General features: G+C 38.1%; 1 protein-coding gene across 6 annotated transcripts in view; it reads right to left on the bottom strand.

Annotated features, from left to right (window-relative positions):
- The window catches only part of CKAP5 (cytoskeleton associated protein 5), a 113,864-nt gene that overhangs the window by 35,178 nt on the left and 58,633 nt on the right, over positions 1–20,053 (bottom strand). For all 6 annotated transcript variants that reach the window (XM_043582413.1, XM_043582409.1, XM_043582410.1 and 3 more), the window contains exons 10-24: positions 18,419–18,508; positions 18,142–18,306; positions 17,447–17,575; positions 16,709–16,891; positions 13,871–13,984; positions 13,470–13,580; positions 12,410–12,502; positions 9,068–9,253; positions 7,814–7,908; positions 5,024–5,081; positions 4,809–4,934; positions 4,054–4,193; positions 3,693–3,867; positions 1,349–1,462; positions 181–309 (exon numbers count right to left, since the gene is read on the bottom strand). In XM_043582413.1, coding sequence (XP_043438348.1) covers positions 181–309; positions 1,349–1,462; positions 3,693–3,867; positions 4,054–4,193; positions 4,809–4,934; positions 5,024–5,081; positions 7,814–7,908; positions 9,068–9,253; positions 12,410–12,502; positions 13,470–13,580; positions 13,871–13,984; positions 16,709–16,891; positions 17,447–17,575; positions 18,142–18,306; positions 18,419–18,508 — 1,908 coding nt within the window. The remainder of the gene's footprint in view (positions 1–180; positions 310–1,348; positions 1,463–3,692; positions 3,868–4,053; positions 4,194–4,808; positions 4,935–5,023; positions 5,082–7,813; positions 7,909–9,067; positions 9,254–12,409; positions 12,503–13,469; positions 13,581–13,870; positions 13,985–16,708; positions 16,892–17,446; positions 17,576–18,141; positions 18,307–18,418; positions 18,509–20,053) is intronic.

Here is a 20,053-nt window from a genome sequence, read left to right on the forward strand (position 1 = left end):
AGTATATGAAAGGGGGGAAAAAAGAGGTACGTGAGTATAAAAGCTCCAGGAATTTGGTTTCATTTTATTAACTGTTTCATAATGAAACTCAATTCTACCTCTACATGCATATTTATTAGGCAGGTCCACACCTAAGAAGGTAAAAGACACGAGTAAACACATTGTATATGTAGTACTTACCTCTTGCCTCAAGAAAGGATTTTCCTTTTTGAGTTCTTCAGAAAGATCTTCTCCCTCCAGCCATTCCTTCATGCCTGTCTGTTCTGCCCAAGCATTCACAGTCGCTAGGGCAGCCGCCCGAACATTGTTCTGAAGGGAGGAGAAAATTAGTAAAGATAGTATCAGTTATGGTTTGGAGATAGGGAGTGAAAAAGGTTGTTACTTTGGGGATACGAACAATGGAGGTTTCTCTAAGGTCCACATGAACATACTTGGAATCAACTTCTCTGACACAAAATCTAGTTCTATGGTTGTACTGAAAATCTAAAGTAGAAACATGAAACTCCATTGTAAAGATGCTGTCGGTTAAATCAGACAAAAACAGTCACCTGGGTATAACACATCATGTAAGAGGAATTAACTCAGAGGTTCTGTTCCCTGAATCTCTGGGGCTGTTATATCCATGGTTATCTGCTAAAGAATGTAATTCCACATGGTAGAAAACTCAAGAGTTAGAATCAAATTACTAACAATTTGCCCAAACACTTACGTTTTCCTATTAATTTGCATTTGTAGCATGAGGACTTACTGACATGAAAAATATTAAAATATCCCAATTCCTCACATTAAATGAATTGCACAAAAATAAAGACACATTCAAATATTCAATCTAGGGCTAAATATAAGAGGCTTGCTACTTTCAAGGAGACTGATTCTAGGACTGTGAAACTGCAAGTACTGGAAGATTCTGCTCCAGTGGTCCAGAACAAGGTGGAAAATAAAGGACCCCCAAATTCATAAACTTATTCACTCTTTTTAACAGCACTTGTAACAATGATGTCATAATCCTAATAGCCAACATTTTTTGAGTGCACACTACAGGAGACACTAATAGGTATCTTAGGTACAGATTATTTAGTTCTATAGGAATAAAATCTCATAGATAACAACACTGAACCTCAAAGAAGATAAATAACTTATCTAAGGGTCACAAAGCTAGTGACCTATCTGTTCACCTTCATATTTCCTGGAGGTAAAGATGTTTACTATTTTCCTTCTAATGTTCTCTTCCCTGCAAAGTTTATAGACTGTGTATGTGTACTCTTACATGTACATCTAAGAATTATTCTTAGCCCACGAACATGTCTGGCCTATTCCAAAAAGGAGCGAGGTCAGGAGTCAGGCTTACCTTGCTGTCTCCAAGGACTGTGATGATAGGGATGCCTAAGTTCTTCACATGTTGCTTGATATTTGGGCCCATTGCTACGGCCAGCTGCTGGAGGATATTCAATGTTTGTTGCACCTAAGTGGGAAAGAGCCAACACTTGAAACCATGAGCAGGCTATGTTCAAAGTTTTTTAAGTTTGCTGCTAAGTAGTCATTGCAGTAGGAAGTTTTGGGCCTATTTAAGAGACAGGGAAGTCAGTTTGTTATGATGCTATTGAATTAGCTTATGGTTAATTTTTAGGTGGTGGCCTTTCATCCTCAGTTCATAAAGCTTGAGTATGAGAATTTTAGACCACGGGCATCTGAGTGGCTCAGTCAGTTGAGTGTCTGACTTTGGCTTAGGTCATGATCTCACAGTTCCTGGGTTCAAGCCCCACGTCAGGCTTTGTGCTGACAGCACAGAGCCTGATTTGGATTCTCTCTCTCAAAAATAAACAAAAAAAAAAAGAAAGAAAGAATTTTACGAGAGGATAATTTTATAATTATAATTTTATAATTTTAAAGGTAAAGCCTAGCTTAAGAAAATTCTCACATAAAAACCCAAATTTAAAAATTAGAAATTAAGCATGTTTTATATGTATTACAAGCAGTTTTATATAAAGATATTTAATATTAGAGTCCTATAAAAAGCAAATCTGAGATTCATGAAAATTTGATTAATAAACCTGCTGTCTGGCACAAAAACAGACACATAGACCAATGGAATAGAATAGAAACCCCAGAACTAGACCCACAAATGTATGGCCAACTCATCTTTGACAAAGCAGGAAGGAACATCCAATGGAAAAAAGACAGCCTCTTTAACAAATGGTGCTGGGAGAACTGGACAGCAACATGCAGAAGGTTGAAACTAGACCACTTTCTCACACCATTCACAAATATAAACTCAAAATGGATAAAGGACCTAAATGTGAGACAGGAAACCATCAAAACCTTAGAGGAGAAAGCAGGAAAAGACCTCTCTGACCTCAGCCGTAGCAATCTCTTACTCGACACATCCCCAAAGGCAAGGGAATTAAAAGCAAAAGTGAATTACTGGGACCTTATGAAGATAAAAAGCTTCTGCACAGCAAAGGAAACAACCAACAAAACTAAAAGGCAACCAACGGAATGGGAAAAGATATTCGCAAATGACACATCGGACAAAGGGCTAGTATCCAAAATCTATAAAGAGCTCACCAAACTCCACACCCGAAAAACAAATAACCCAGTGAAGAAATGGGCAGAAAACATGAATAGACACTTCTCTAAAGAAGACATCCAGATGGCCAACAGGCACATGAAAAGATGTTCAGCGTCGCTCCTTATCAGGGAAATACAAATCAAAACCACACTCAGGTATCACCTCACGCCAGTCAGAGTGGCCAAAATGAACAAATCAGGAGACTATAGATGCTGGAGAGGATGTGGAGAAACGGGAACCCTCTTGCACTGTTGGTGGGAATGCAAATTGGTGCAGCCGCTCTGGAAAGCAGTGTGGAGGTTCCTCAGAAAATTAAAAATAGACCTACCCTATGACCCAGCAATAGCACTGCTAGGAATTTATCCAAGGGATACAGGAGTACTGATGCATAGGGCCACTTGTACCCCAATGTTCATAGCAGCACTCTCAACAATAGCCAAATTATGGAAAGAGCCTAAATGTCCATCAACTGATGAATGGATAAAGAAATTGTGGTTTATATACACAATGGAGTACTACGTGGCAATGAGAAAAAATGAAATATGGCCTTTTGTAGCAACGTGGATGGAACTGGAGAGTGTGATGCTAAGTGAAATAAGCCATACAGAGAAAGACAGATACCATATGGTTTCACTCTTATGTGGATCCTGAGAAACTTAACAGGAACCCATGGGGGAGGGGAAGGAAAAAAAAAAAAAAAAGAGAGGTTAGAGTGGGAGAGAGCCAAAGCATAAGAGACTGTTAAAAACTGAGAACAAACTGAGGGTTGATAGGGGGTGGGAGGGAGGGGAGGGTGGGTGATGGGTATTGAGGAGGGCACCTTATGGGATGAGCACTGGGTGTTGTATGGAAACCAATTGGTCAATAAATTTCATATATATAAAATAAATAAATAAATAAATAAATAAACAAACAAACAAACATAAATAAATAAAATAAACCTGCTGTCTACCAACCTATCTGGAGGCACACTTAAGAGATTAAAGGAAGCTATTTCTAGTTCAAAGAAAATAAAGTGACGACCCATTTTTTTTTTTGCAGATGAAGGTTAGTATTTAAAAGGGACTTCCTTCAGAGAAGAGGGGAGGGAGAGAAAAAGAACAGGTATATATGTTCTACGTACCAAGATTTTATTTGAATCATTGAGTCGACCCTTCAAGGCAGTTGGCAGTTCACCTATATTCGGTTGGATAAATTTGGCTTCATTGATAATACCTGCCACTTCATCTAGACCTTCTTTCCTGATCTTCCAATTCTTGTCACCAATCTTAGACACCAACTCTGAGGTGATTTTATCACTGAAAAAGCAAGGATGGAATCTTTAATTCCAGACTCCTAAAGAAATAATTATGTCACAGAAGTACTCTTGACTGAGAAAGAGAAAGTACCATTAGGAATTCACTAAAACAAAACAAAAAACAAAACAAAACAAACAAACAAAAAACTGCTACAAAAATCCAATAAACCATTTGCAACAAACCTACCTGATTTCTGTCCTCGGCAAAAGATCCACAACATCATTGCCCCCCTCATCTGGTTCATCTCCATCTTCTCCTTCATCTGTACCACTTATGCTGTGTTTGGAAATCCCTCTGGTTGGAGCAGGTGGGCTCTGTCCCTGCATCTACACACAAACAAATCAGTGAGTCCAATGAACTTGATGAAGGGTATGAGAGCAAACAAGTTAGAGAATGGGACTATGTCAAACTTTCCTACTCTTTCATACGACTTAATATTTACACAGTATATATTTTAATTCCTAGATTCCAAATTTGAGACTATATAGCCAAAGGCATTTTTATACAAACCTATTAGAATCTGACTTTTCAATCATAAAGCTGTCTTTTGACTTGTAAGCCTAAGAAATACAGAGCAAGTCTGCCCAAACTCAGCAATTTCAATTAAAAAGTTTATTCAAGGAAGGTCAAATTTCTTTTATTTAAAATTATTTTAAATGTTAATTAGTATGCTTTCTGAATAGGCAGCATATTCAAAATGTTTGATACCCAAAGGTACAAAAGACCTAAAGAGGAAAATCTCCCCTCCTGTACCACAGCTATCCAGTTGGCTGCCTCACAGACAAAGCCATCAATTTCTTATGAACTCTTCCCAGGGTATTTTATGCATATAAAAATAAATACATATATATTCTTCATTCCAAAGGGTTAAAAGCTTACACTTAACTAATACGAGCATTCTCACGTCTACCAATGGATTGTATCATTTCTGCAAACTTTACCTTCTCAAATTCTGCATCTATCTGGGATAGGAGGGCAGGCTTCTCATCTTCAAAGAACATTCGCAAAGAGGGGCCAACATACAGATACATCACACCAAGTAGGGTGATGGCGGAAGTCCTCACAGCCTGGCAGACAGAACAAAAAGAACTTTCTAAATGAGAACAGAACCACAGGGATGGCTGCAATGTTCCTACATATGCTGGTATGTACTCACTGGGTTTGTTGCAGCAAGAGCTGTCTTCACATTGCTAATGAAAGCTTTCACATTCAGCCTAGAAGAAATAACATTTAGAATTAACAAATGAAACCCTCAAAATACACAACAGAATTTTATTTTTATTTGTTTATTTATTATTATTTATTTTGAAAGAGAGAGAGAGAGAGAGAGAGAGAGAGAGAGAGAGAGAGAGAGGGCATATGCGCATGCGCACAAGCAGGGGAGGGGCAGAAAGAGAAGGAGAAAGAGAATCCCAAGCAGGCTCCTCACTGTCAGCACAGATCCTGATGCAGGCCTCGAACTCACAAACCATGAGACCATGACCTGAGCCAAGATCAAGAGTTGGATGCTTAACCAACTGAGCCACCCAGGTACCACTACTCAACAGTTTTATAAAGCCAAGATTCTAGGACTGGCTCCCTTTGGCTATGTCCCCAAGTCTCACTTATTCTGTTTCTAGACTCGTTTAAAGTGAGCATTAAATACTGTCCGCATGCTCAATGCTCCTAAATCCCAGTGATGACCTCTCTCCTGAACTCCATTCATATATCCATGTAGCCTTTGTAACATTTTGCTTAGAATGTCTAGTAGGTGTCACACATCTCTCAAGGTCAAAACTCCCGTCCACACCCTAAACCCAAATCCTATTTTTCCCACGGTCTTCCCTACTTCAGCAAAGAACTACATCATTCCTCCATTTGCTCAGGCCATCCCTGACTCCTCTCTCTCCTATACCCATTTTCCTGTTCAGTTCTCTCAAATATATTCTGACTCCTAAGGCTTCCATCTCTACAAACTATGCCTAAGCCACTATTATTTTCTTGAAAGGACTATTCCGATAGCTTACTAATTAGTCTCCTTGAGTCTCACTATCTGTTCTCTCTGACTGGAGTCCAAATGATCCTACTACTCTTTTGCTCAAAACCATCTAGTGGTTTCGAACTTAAAGCTTTGAGGCTCTAAGTGACCTGGCCCTGTTCTTTCTTGCATCTTGTCTCCCCCTCCTCCCTACCACCCAACTCATTCCCGTTCAGCTACATACTGGAAAACAATCACTCCTTGCTATTTTTAAATACATCACACATGCTCCTACTACAGGGCTTTTGCAACTGCTGTTCCCTTGGCCTAGAATGATCTTTTCCCAGACTGTCACAACTAGCCACCTCAGGTCCTAATGGTCTCTGCTCAAATGTCATTTTCTCAGGAAGGACCATCCCAACACTCCTAGGTAATACTACCTAACTTCTTTTTATTATTATTTTTTTTTATTATTATTTTTATTTAAAAAAAAAATTTTTTTTTTCAACGTTTATTTATTTTTGGGACAGAGAGAGACAGAGCATGAACGGGGGAGGGGCAGAGAGAGAGGGAGACACAGAATCGGAAACAGGCTCCAGGCTCCGAGCCATCAGCCCAGAGCCCGACGCGGGGCTCGAACTCCCGGACCGCGAGATCATGATCTGGCTGAAGTCGGACGCTTAACCGACTGCGCCACCCAGGCGCCCCAATACTACCTAACTTCTTATCCTTTATTTTTATTCCATTGTCCCTGTACCTCCGGATATTCTTTTCACTGCATATTGTCATCTGCTCTTACTGAAATATGAGTCTTATGAAAGCAAGAATTTAATCTTGTCTGTAATGCATTCCTAGGAACTAGAACAAATGACTGAAACACCATGAAGTGCTCAATATGTAGTTGTTGAATAAATGAAAGATCATGGACAAATTAAAAAGAGAAAAACATTCACCTGGCTTTTATGCCATGCCAGGAGATTAGTTTTACACCAAAAATTATACAATTTTGAAGGGATTTTAACAATACCCTCAACTATAAATATAGACACACAAGTCTTTGCTTGAATGACACCTGAATAACTTCGAGAGTAGTAACTCTTCATTTGGTAGAACATAGAAAACTATTTTACAAGACATTAAGAGGTGTGTTGTAACAAGCAGCATGGCACATAGTAGAAAGGCTGCATAGTATAGCAGTTATGGTATTGTCTCTTGGACAGAATGCCTGGGTTCAAATCTTGGCTTTGCCACTTCTGAACTGTGACTTGGACAGATTACTTCAGCTTCCTGTGCCCCAATTTCCACACTTATAAAATGGGAATAACAATACCTCACGTAGGTAGTTTTTATGAGAATGAAATTAAAGGAATTATTATTTAGAAAGTGACTGGCATAAGGGCACCTGGGTGGCTCAGTCAGTTAAACGTCCAACTCTTGATTTTGGCCCAGGTCACGATCTCAGTTTGGGGGATGGGGCCCTGCATCTGGCTCCTCACTGACAGCACAGAACCTGCTTAGGATTCTCTCTCTCCCCTCCCTGACCCCCTGCCCCCCTCTCCCTGCTCGCGCTCTCTCTCAAAATAAATAAATAAAACATTAAAAAAAAGAAGAAGAAGAAAGCGCCTGGCATAAAGAAAGCTCTATAAAATTTTGTTAAACAAGTATGTTCAAATGCAAATAAGTTAGATAAGCTTCTCTGCTGCCTGACCTTGAGAGCCCTTAATTCACCAAGGTGCATGTTAGTTCTCTAAACAAATGTGATTACATGTAAGAATTTCCAAATGCATTTGACTAGGTCTTCTCAGAAGTGGCTTTTCTGTGGGACAATTGTTAACACTTAAGGAAAAACAACTTAGAGAACTCTAAAGTTAGTGGATATGAAAAGCTCTGGCTTCTCAGAAATAGCAGAGATAGGTGAACAAACAGAATCACCAGTTAGAGATTAGCAAAATATTTAATTATTTTGTACCTGATTTCTTTCTGACTTACCCAGAAAAACCAAATTCTTTTATTGCATTTGATAGCCAATTCAGAGTTTCTGATTGATTCTTGGGATTCTTCTGTGAGAACGCCATTGACATAACCTGGAGTGAAAGAGGGAAAAAACAAAAACAAATATGTGCTTTTTCTCATATTTCTCACAGAAATGTGGTATGGCAGTAAGGCAGAAGTGGATTAGGAGTGGCTTTTCCAATGCCGACAGAACTACAAGAATGCCTTATGAATGAAATACTTAACTCACACAAGAAAATGACGTAAGTGACATCGTATCTTTTTTTTTTTTTTTTTTTTGAGAGCAAGAGGGAGGGAGAGTGTGAGTGAGCAGGGGAGGGGCAGAGGGACGGAGGGAGGGGAAGGAGGGAGAGAGAGAGTCTTAAGCAGGATCCATGATGTGGGGCTCTATCTCACAACCGTGAGATCATGATCTGAGCCAAAATAAAGAGTTGGATGCTTAACTGACTGAGCCACCCAGGCTCCCTTGTGACAGGAGTATTAAAAGCATTCTTGACTTTACAACTTTTCCTTAGTGATCACTCTGGATTATAATGTCTTAGGAGAAAATTATTCTCTTCTTTTTTATTTTAATTCTTTTTTTTTTTTAATTTTTTTTTTTTTAACATTAATTTATTTTTGAGACAGGGAGAGACAGAGCATGAACAGGGGAGGGTCAGAGAGAGGGAGACACAGAATCCGAAGCAGGCCCCAGGCTCTGAGCTGTCAGCACAGAGCCTGATGCGGGGCTCGAACTCACGGACCGCGAGATCATGGCCTGAGCCAAAGTCAGCCGTTTAACTGACTGAGCCACCCAGGCGCCCCTATTTTAATTCTTAATGTTTATTTACTTGAGAAAGAGTGAGAGCAAGAGAGTGCGCATGCACAAATGGGGTAGGGGCAGAGACAGAGAGGGAGGCACAGAATCTGAAACAGGTTCCAGGCTCTAAGCTGTCAGCACAGAGCCCGACGTGGTGCTGGAACTCAGAACAGTGAGATCATGACCTGAGCCGAAGTCTCAGGCTCAACCGATTGAGCCACCCAGGTGCCCCTCTCATTTTTAAACAGAATATCTTGGCCAAAATAAATTCTAATTATCAGACAACAGTATATTATTAAAGGTAAGGATAAAAATGCAGAATATAAAAATGGTTTGACTTGAGAAGAAAAGGACTACCATTTAACTAGTAACCTTAAATTAACATTTGGGAAAAATCTGGGAAAAGTTAGGGAAAGAGCTCTGTTACTAACCTGTTCAGCTGTCCACGGTAACATGCAAGCTTCGGCTATTGCTGTCATAGCTTCTTTTGCATTGTTCCCACACTTTACATCTCCAATCTTGTCCACAAGGCCATCCAAGACAATCTGAGCTGAAGTTTTGGAAAAATTCCCTTTCTGGGCAATCAAAGCAACTATGTGAAGCTTCATCTGCATCACCTGAACAAAGGATAAGCATCATAAAGTTATGAGTAAGCCAAAGACATCGATTTACTTATTTTTATAGCAGCCTGAAGATGTAATACAGGAACAACTAAGAACATGACCAAACTAAAAATGACAAATACATTTATTTATTTATTTATTTATTTATTTGTTTGTTTGTTTTTAAAATATTTTTTATTATTTTTTAATTTATTTTTTGAGAGACAGACAGAGAGCAAGTTGGTGAGGGGCAGAGAAAGAGAGAGAGGGAGACACAGAATCTGAAGCAGGCTCCAGGTTTCAAGCTGTTAGCACAGAGCCTGATGCAGGGCTTGAACTCCTGAACTGTGAGATCATGACCTGAGCTGAAGTCGGACGCTTAATCAACTGAGCCACCCAGGTGCCCCTATTTAATTTATTTTTCAAGTAATCTCTGTGTCCAAAATGCGGCTCAAACTCATGATCAAGAGTCTCATGCTCTTGACTGAGCCAGCTGAGTGCCGCTAAAAACAACAATTTTAAACAAAGAAACAAAATGATTTCTATCCTTGTTATCAATTAAAGTAGCTGGGGCACCTGGGTGGCTCAGTTGGCTGGGCATCCGACTCCTGATTTCAGCTCAGGTCATGAACTCACAGTTTGTGAGTTCGAGCCCCCAGTCAACTGCACTGACAGGGGATTCTGTCTCTCCCTCTCTCTGCCCCTTCCTCACTCATGCTCTTTCTCTCTCAAAATAAATAAATAAAATATACATTAAAAAAAATTAAAGTAGCTAATTGACAGCTAAGAGAGAAAAAACCAAATACTCAATGTTTCAAAATAATGACAATGTTAGCACATTAAAAGTTTATGAATTTAAAAAATTAATTTCTCTATTCTCCTCTCACGGTTATTTGCAATAGTACTGAACACACATCTTGAAATACATAATAAATGATCATACTGACCGTATAACTCAGCATTCCCACTAGTGTTATCTGCAAAAAAACTACAACCCTCATGCACACACCACACACAACAGAACTTGAAAGACTTAAACAACGTGTATACTTTTAAGTGGAAGAATGAAGAAGCTGTGAAAACAATTTAAAGATGTTAATGTGAAGATGCTAGATGTATGGCGCTTGAGACGCCTTTGCCCATAAGTATCTCCCTCTATCCTGTTTGAATATTTAAATAACAGGAGTTGGTGAGGATGTATAGAAATTAGAATTCTCTTGCATTGCTGGTACGAATGCAAAATGGTGAAGTCACATTGGAAAAGTTTGGCAGTTCTTTAAAAAGTTAAACACAGTTACCATATGACCCAGCAATTCTACTTCTAGGTATATATCCAAGAGAATGAAAAACATGTTCACACAAACACTTGTACATGCAATGTTCACAGAGATGGTCAAAATGTGTAGCAACACAAACAGGTAAATAAAATGTTCTATATCCATACAATGGAATATTACTCAGCCATAAAAAAAGAATGTAGAGGGCGCCTGGGTGGCTCAGTCGGTTGAGCGTCCGACTTCGCTCAGGTCACGATCTCACGGTCTGTGAGTTCGAGCCCCGCATCAGGCTCTGTGCTGACAGCTCAGAGCCTGGAGCCTGCTTCAGATTCTGTGTCTCCCTCTCTCTCTGGCCCTCCCCCCATTCATGCTCTGTCTCTCTCTGTCTCAAAAATAAATAAATGTTAAAAAAAAAAAATTAAAAAAAAAAAAAAAAGAATGTAGAGTTGATACATGCTACCATATGGGCAAACCTTGAAAAGACTAAGTTAAGTAAAAGACACTTCATTCTACGAAATGTCCATGAGAAGTAATGTATAGAGACAGAAAGTAGAGTAATAGTTGCCAGGGACTGTGGGTGGTGAGGGGGGTTGGGGGAGAAGAGAAAGGGACTGCCGATGGGTATGGGGTTTCTTGCTGGAGTGATGAAAATATTCTAAAGTTACAGAGTGGTAGGAGTTGCAGAACTATGCAAATACCCTAAGAACTGCTGCACTGTACACTTTAAAAGGGTGAGCTTTATACTCCCTCAATAAAATTGTCATAAAGAAAAATATATACATAAAATTATCCTTTGTTACGGATCTAACACATAGGAAGGTATAAGCTCAAATCAAGGATGCTTCTTTCGCCGATCTTAGAAGCTGCATAAAGAGGGGTTTTCAACATGGTGTGTGGGGGAAGAGGCCAGCATGAGAACCTCTTGGCAGAAGAAGGCTTTGTGGTACTGGACGGTATGGCTGAGGTGCTGTAACAGTGCTAAGGGAACACAGTGTGTGAAGGAGCCAAGGATCCTATCGAGGGAACAAGAGGTGGCAGAATAGAAGCAAAAAGAGACTAGTGGGATGCCAAAAATAAACCTGATATATTTCAAACTTTTGTTTCCCACAAGGTCTATGAATATCTGAAGAGGACAAGGAAACTTTTCTCCTTTTCCTTCCTGTATCACTTTCCTAAACCTCCCTTTGCACGGACGCTTTAGACTAAATAACAGCACTGCAAAATTTCATCCCTACTACCAGTTAATGCATTAAATTATGTGGCAATTTTTCACTGGTAATTTAAAGACCATTTATCTTTTTTTTTTTTTTACATTTATTTATTTATTTTTGAGACAGAGAGAGACAGAGCATGAACGGGGGAGGGGCAGAGAGAGAGGGAGACACAGAATCAGAAGCAGGCTCCAGGCTCTGAGCCATCAGCCCAGAGCCTGACGCGGGGCTTGAACTCAAGGACTGAGAGATCGTGACCTGAGCCAAAGTCAGACACTCAACCGACTGAGCCACCCAGGCGCCCCAAGACCATTTATCTTTTATCCAAACAAATAAGAAACCTGTCTCACTGTTTATCCCTCCCTTGCATATGTGAAGATTAGGGGGATTCCAGGCCTAACTAATGAGGAGAAAAAAATATATATACATAAATTACACAAACAATATAGGTAATACTTCCATATATATAAACTCCCAATTACACAAAGGTATAGTTCTATGTTTAATCAAAATGCACATACTCCATTGTTCACATTTAAAGTTAGATGACATACTGGCTGAGTGATTTAAAAAAAAAAAAAAGCTAAAAATCATTACCAAAATTATCTCTCTTTCTTACTCCATAGATGATATGATAGAAATTACTTGAATAAAAGATACTAAAATCTCCAATTAAAAATTACCTGAAAATTGGTTTCCTTCCATCCAGGTTTCTTGGCCAGCATCCTCACTAATGCCTGGCATGGCATTTCAGTTCGATCCATTAGTTCAACAGCCTTGAAGTAAAAGAAGAGAATCAGAATTAAGGGTTTAATGATTAGTGAGGGAAACAGCACATACTGAAGTAGGTGACTTGAAGGAGAGAGAAGAATGGAAGCAAGGAGGGTTATAGAGAGAGCTTAGATAGCTTGTTATAGTGCTTTTTAAGTTGGATATCTGATGTACAGTTGTTATAGTAATACCAGTGATACTCTTTTCCCTCCACATTTCAGGTTTCACAAAGAATTTGGTCCAAGGAATGTAACAGTAACAGTTTTCATTTGCCTAGTTTGAGGCAGAAACTGCTTATACATATTTTGACTTATCTGATTTTCCTAAAAACATAGAGCAAAGTAGAACAGATTAGAAGTGGTTAAGTATTAAATTTCAAAGATGTGCAAACTCAGGTCTAAACCTGATGCATGGCACATGCAGGCCTGGAAGCGAGGCCTCCTGCCTCAAGTCCCAGTGCTCTTGTGGTTCCTCCACACCCTCCTCATTAGAATCATAGAGTATATGCCGAAAGGAACTTCCACGCTCCCTTCCAATACAGATTTCTGAAAGGAGCTTCTCACACCAAGGAATAGTATCTGTTCTTCCAAGAATCAAGACAACAAAGAGGAAAGCAGAGAAAGGGAAGAGGGGTGGTTTAAGTGGAGTTATATGTTTGCCTAGTAAGTTTAATGATTAAATACCATAATATTAAAATTCATTTAAACCCTGTAATTCAGAATAAACCTTTCTTGAGTAAGTACTAAGTTATGAGCTTATAGAAGCCACAGAAAGCAGATGTTAAAAGATATACACTATGCAGCTAAAAAACCAGTCCCTCCCCATCCCCTCACCCCCCGCTCATCAGAGTTAACACTCTGAAACACGGTCACTGTTTATAAAATACAGCAAGTAGGACAAGTACTTTGCTGATGTCATCACTTCTCTGTAATGTAATGTTCTTTCACACTCAACTCATCCCCATGCACCTACCTTCTGGAACTCCTCCATACAAGCCAGCCTTTCCTTCCAGTTACTGCTATCTAGAAGCTGTATACAGGTAGCAGGAAGGACAGCTGAAGCTTTTTCTTCACATACTTCTATCTGTAAGATGCAAAAACATTAAAATTAAGAATTGCTTAAGGAAACAGATGACAAGAATGTAAAAATGCTGCAGGCCGAACTACATGAACACTCCCATAGGTATCCTATAGTACCCGAGGTTTCTACTCTACTACCATAAAGGGGAAGGAAGGTCGTCCAAGGCACAGTTTCACTAAGTGAAAAATACCAATTAACTCTATGTTGTAGAACTCAGCAAAGAACTCAAGTCTTCTCCCAGGAACTGACTTTCCGTGGTTTTCTGAGTTTGAGGCATCCTGTAGAATACTGACCGAAAGCTCAGGCTCCACGATTTCTTTGGTTTCCAGTCCTTTCTTATTCTTGGTTGCAGTGCCCCCTGCACCTCCTGACGCAGCTGGCTTCCCCTTCTTAGGTGGCCCACCAGCCTAAAAGCAATTTAAAAGAAAGTTAAACCACTTAAGGATTTAGAACAGTGGTTCTTAAGCATTTTTGGGCCAGAGACTCCCTAAAAATTTGATTAAAATGAGGGACCACTCAACCAACCAAAAACCCCTGTGTTTTTGGTGCCCACAGAACTTAACACTTCCAAGGGCAGACAGAGCTCCTGAAGACCATTCATGGGGAAATCTGCAGACCCCCACTATTAAGAACCTTCAATTCAGAATGAGCTAATGAGGTAAATGAAATGAAAATGGACTGGAATTATAAGACATTTTATTTGAGAATTAACATTTGATGCCTTTAAATGCCTCTAAATCTTTCCTGCATTAGTAAAGGACAGTTTCTAACTTCTAACATTTACCCCATACTTCACCACAAGGCACCCCAATAACAGAAAAATACATTAACTCACTGTAGAACCATGTAATTTTGAAGGAATAAAGTGGTTGTTATGGCAATGGCAGTAAGTGGCTTAACCATGTTGAAGATGGCCACCTTACTGGATCTTTTTATTATTGTTTGACCTACTTGTATTTCCCAAGTATATGATCATATGATCTACAAAAATTATAACTGTGCCTTTTCCTTCCTTATATTAGCATTGGTCTTACTTTATTCCTTTAATTGTATAAAATTATTAAACAATAATGGTACCAGCAGGCATTTTTTGCTTTACTCCTCACTTTAACAGTAATGCTTCTAGTATTTCATCACTATGAAGCATGATGCTGACTTTTGGTTTGCGAGGTCTACTGCTATCTATAGATCTATTTCTAGATATTTAGTCATGTCAAAGAATCCATCTATTTCTATGTATTAAGAATTTTTATCATGAAGATATGTTGAATTTGCTATATTCCTTTTTCAATGTCTGAAATTAGATTTCTTTTGATTTCTAAATGTAAGTTTTTTAACATTAATATTGAACCATCCTTATAATCCTGGAATAAACTTCAGTTGGTCACACTTTGGATTATACCCACTGGTTTCTATCTGCTAATACTGTGCTTAAACATCTCAATTATTTTACTCCAGTTTTGAAAGGTCAGAAGAAAATAGCAGTTTATCACAAGGCACACAACCGACAGTAACATTAACATGGTAACACATATCACTGTTCACATCATTCCTTCTATCTATTTTGGTATTTGTTAAACAATGCCCCAAACCAGAAAGAAAAAATAAAATGAGAGAAGGCCAGACTGTCTTCAACATCCAGACTTCTTCTGAAACTAATGTCATCTTGAACATAATCTGAGCTTTTAAGGTGTAGTTAGCAAAACTAAGATGCTGGTTTTTTAATGAAATGAAAACCTCTAATACTTGCTGGTTCATGTCAGAAGTATGATTCTGTTGGTTCATAATAACAACCCATTAGAAATTGAATTGTTTTCTGGCAGACAAAATAGAAAATTCTATACTTTTTGACTAACCAGAACACCTCTTCTGGATCCTTTTCTATAATAAATAGCACTCTCTGTATAGAGAGGTACCTCAATTAACAAATCTCCTACTTATCTTTTTTTTTTTCTTTCACAGACATATATGTTTATTGGCTTAGTAGGTGTATTGGTAATGCTGTCCTACTTATCTATTAAAGACAAAAATGAAGCAGGTTGCTCCCCACTTACTTATTTTAAAGAATTCTTCATAAGAGAAAGTCGACCAGATAAGAAAAGGCCTTAAGGTACTGTGTCCAGGTCATTATCCAGAGAGGCAACAGCTGGTGCGACAGAAGAGACTAGCTGCTAACCCCCCATTAGAAAGCTGAAGAGACAGCAGAAGATGAACTAAAGTACAAAGACTATAGTTAAAAGCACCTGGGTCCAAATACCAGTTCTGCAACTCTGGCCATTCACCAAATGTGTGCCCAGTTCCTGCTGTCTGCCAGAAACTCCGCTATGCATGGGGGAGTGAGCAGTGACAAGATCTTTACCCTTTAAAGTTTACAGTATGGTGGGGGGGATGGGTGGGTTGGGGGTGTCAGAGTAAACAAACAAATGAACAACATAGATATCAGAGTTGTTAGAGCATGTGTAGAATACTTAACCTTGCTGAGCCTCCATTTCCCTTTCTGGAAAAATAGGGATCTCAAAATAGTTATTTCAAGGGTTGTTTGATGATTACATGAGATTATTTAGGTAAAATGCTTCCCAAATGATGCTTTATTAAATACCAGTTCTCTCCCTGACTTCATGCTGGTGTTCCGGGTGAGAAAAGAGAATAAACTTTCTACATCCATGGTAGATAATTTGATGCTTAAGAGAGTCCACAGGACAAATGTTCTCTAAAAGAATGCCACATTTGCCTCTAGGCATTTCCCTTCCACACTGTATAAAAGTAACAAGACCTTGACTGGTATGTAGACTTGGTGATGTAACTCAACGGCATTATCAGCAAAATGACCAAAGTGATGTTATTAACGTTAAGTGCTTTGCGATTTTATTTCTTTATTTAATAATACTTTAAGATCACTCAAAATGCACTCCTGTACCTTCATTACCATTTTTAGCTTTATTAAAGTTTACATAACCAAACGTATTGTTGGAATACTCTTTGTTGATGGATGTTCTGCTATATTTTAAATGTGGTAATGCATTCATTTCTCAAATGAAATCATATTGGAAGGATAACCATGAATCCGAGACTCCAATCCTGTGTTACTAAATTCTAACTTTTGAACCATATTTTCCAAGTCATCTATTAACCTTAGTAGCAGGTGCCTTTTTTGAGGGTCCTGGTTTGGGTGCTGAAATGTCCTTTGTGTCCTTATCTCCTGCAGCCCCCGAGGCAGCAGTCCTTCCAGGAGCAGGCTTGAATTCCTTCTTGTCTGCTCCAAGTCCAGCTTTCTTACCATGTACGAGCTCTACTTTTTCTGAACATTCTTTGATCTAGAGAAAGAAATTGAAATGAACATCATTAAGCCCAACTTTGAAATATAATCACTACATTATTACTTAATAAGTTATCTAAACCACAACTGTATGAGAATTCAGTTTGCTTAAGCAAAAATAAACAATCTACTTTCTTACATTTTATTTCCACACAAATTAGAATTATAATAAACATTCAACAACCACATTTTTGATAGAAAACATTCATATTTAGAAAAGTAACTTTTTAGGTATTAGAAACAAATTTATCTTAAAATATCCTTTTCACTTCCTCTAGGGACAGATCACTCAGCTTTCTTTTCTTTCTGTTTTTATAATTTGAAAGCCATCTCTACAAATATCACCACTACAGCTTACGATGAAATTTACATCCTCAAAAGCTATCTTTTCAACACTCCAGATCTGAACCACCAGTGGCAAATTAAATAAATTTCACAAGCTGATATCATCATTTTTATCTTCATGAAACAGAACGAATGAAATCAAAACAAAATCATAATGCACAGAGATAAGATTGTTGTCCAATTGCATTATAATCTGTCACTAACCTACCTTATCAAGCTTGAGTTTGTCCACATCAGCTAAGAATGGATTTACTGCTTTCTCACCCACCACTTTCAAAGCAGTGCCCAGTGCTTCAAATGCAGCATCTCTGACTTCAGGAGCAGAATCATTGATGTGCTGTGGTCCGGAAGTAAGCAAAATGGTCTTTATGTAAGATATTTTAGGTATTACTGATTTTAATTCAGACTGATGACTGTTGGATAAAGAATTTGCTTTTTACAGTTCACTGAAGCTAAGTGTAGTTTTCCTCTTGCCAACCAACAGTTACTCTTTCACAAATTCTTTTTGGGTCAAGGAAACCTTTGGTAATCCATTCAGCAAGTAAGTGCTTCCTTTTCCTCCTACCCTCTATTTAAAATGCCGCACACGCAAATGATGTTCAAAGACTCCAAACTGTATGCCTGTGCTTGGCCAGATCCAGCTGAACACCAGTATATGGGCCAAATAAGAAACAACATGTTTAGCAGTTAGTGGAATCATAAAGCTAACTTGTGCTCTTCTTTGAGAACAGGAACACAAAGAGTACAAGAATTTGGATTCAGTTTCCAAAGCCACAGAGGGTCTGCTCCTCAAAAGAGCATAATCTACAGTCTGAAAGTCAAGTAGTCACTGTACATAATTAATATGGGAAAAAATCTTCCATAGGCATAAAAAATTCCCCCAGTTCCAAAGAGAGTCTATACCTTAAGTAGAGCAGCACAAAAGGGCTTTAGCAAGCTCTTTGGGAGGGTAGAAGCAGTGCAGTGGCGGAAGCTTCTGGCAATGAAAAGAGATGTCTGCTGCTTGATGGTTGGATTTTTATTATCCATTACTGCTAAAACATCCTCACTGATGTTCTGTAGTGTGGTCTTTAAAAAGAAAACATGGTCAATGAGCTTTTCTCAACTATAAGAACAATCAAAATATTACACTGACAAAATTTACTTTAGACAAAAGTGCAAACTCATGCTGTCCACTTACAGTAAGGAAGATTGCATCAATTGCCTCCTGCAGGGCTTGCACCACCTGAGGCTTCTTCTCTTTGAATTTTTCCAAAATGGTTGGCACAACCTATGAAAGTGAACAGCTGGAATATTATTTTGCTGGCAACAAAAATGAATGAGGTACTGACATGACACATGAATGAACCTTGAAAATATGCCAAGTCAAAGAAGCTAGTCATAAAGGCTTATGTATGATCCATTTAAATGATGCCATGAAATGTCAAATCCATAGAGACAGAAGTGGATTAGTAGCTGCCAGTAAGAAATGACTGCTAGTGGGCATAAAGGTTTTTGGGGGAAGATGAAAATGTTCTGGAATTAAATAGTCGTGATAGTTACACAACCTTGTGAATATATTAAAAACCATTCAACTATACACTTTAAGAGGGTGAATTTTACAGTATTTAAGTTATATCTCAATACAGCCATTACTAAAGCAATGTTTGGTGCTACCAAAACAAAGTGAACGTCTAAGTTGAATAAAAAGTCATTTTTTTTTCTTAAGGGCACAAGAACCTTATGCTGGAACAATTAAGGGTTCCCATTCTGTGCCACTGTAGCAGTGCTTCTCAACCCATTTTCTGCATCTACACCTTAATGCAACCATATAGTCATTTTTATCAGAGCACCATCTTTTATTAGACAAAAAGATTCTCAACTAGGTGGATTTAGGATACGGGAATAGACAAGAGTGTATAATTTCTCTTCCCCTCTAAGATTCCGATATACTTCACCAGACTGAGATGTCTCCCACCCCTTCACTACACTAAAGACAAAGAAATGGTAACTGAAATTACAGCAATTTTGATCAGAAGGATGTACTAAGTTTAGATCAATAAAGTTGGAATTTTTATAATTATCTTATAAACTATCACTAATTTATTAAATATTTATTGAATACTTAATATCTATTGAGTGCCAGGCACTGTGCTAACAGGCAAATTAAAGTTGTCTTTTGAGGTCAAAAAGATATAGCAAAGCTCAAAGGCATTCAAAAAATATTTTTTAAGATTTCACAGAAGTGATAGAGACCAGAAGGAATTCAGTTTCCATGGAGAAATATAAAAGACTTTTTAATACTAGGAGTTAGTTATAAACTATTGAAAATCAAAATGTTTTAATGGTTATAAAGCTCAAGCATGCTTTTATATATATATATTTTTTTTTTACCAAAAAAAAAAAAATAGCTTATAAATAGCTAAAGAAAGTAAACATGAACTATTAACATGTTTGATATCAAACACTATATATGATCTACTTTTGAGGGGGGGAAGATACTCCGAACTATAAGCTTTATAACTTTAAGCTGCATAACAAAATGTCACAAAGCCAGAATCAGAATTCAAGCCAGGCCAGGTAATCATTCAACTAGGATTTAGTAAATTAAAATGTATCTTAAAAATAGTTTTCTAGGTTAAAAGTTATTATTAAGACAAAAGTATGTTCTTTTTTAAATATTCTAGTAAGTAGCACAAAACTGACCAAAAGCTAATTAACACACTATCACATAAGCACACAAGTATTGCATAATAAATACTACTGATTGCTAGAAAATGTTGCTTATCATTTTATTCCAATTCATGATTTGCATGTTTTACATGTTACATGATTT

Source organism: Prionailurus bengalensis, chromosome D1 (genome assembly GCF_016509475.1).
Source record: "Prionailurus bengalensis isolate Pbe53 chromosome D1, Fcat_Pben_1.1_paternal_pri, whole genome shotgun sequence".
Lineage (NCBI taxonomy): Eukaryota > Metazoa > Chordata > Mammalia > Carnivora > Felidae > Prionailurus > Prionailurus bengalensis.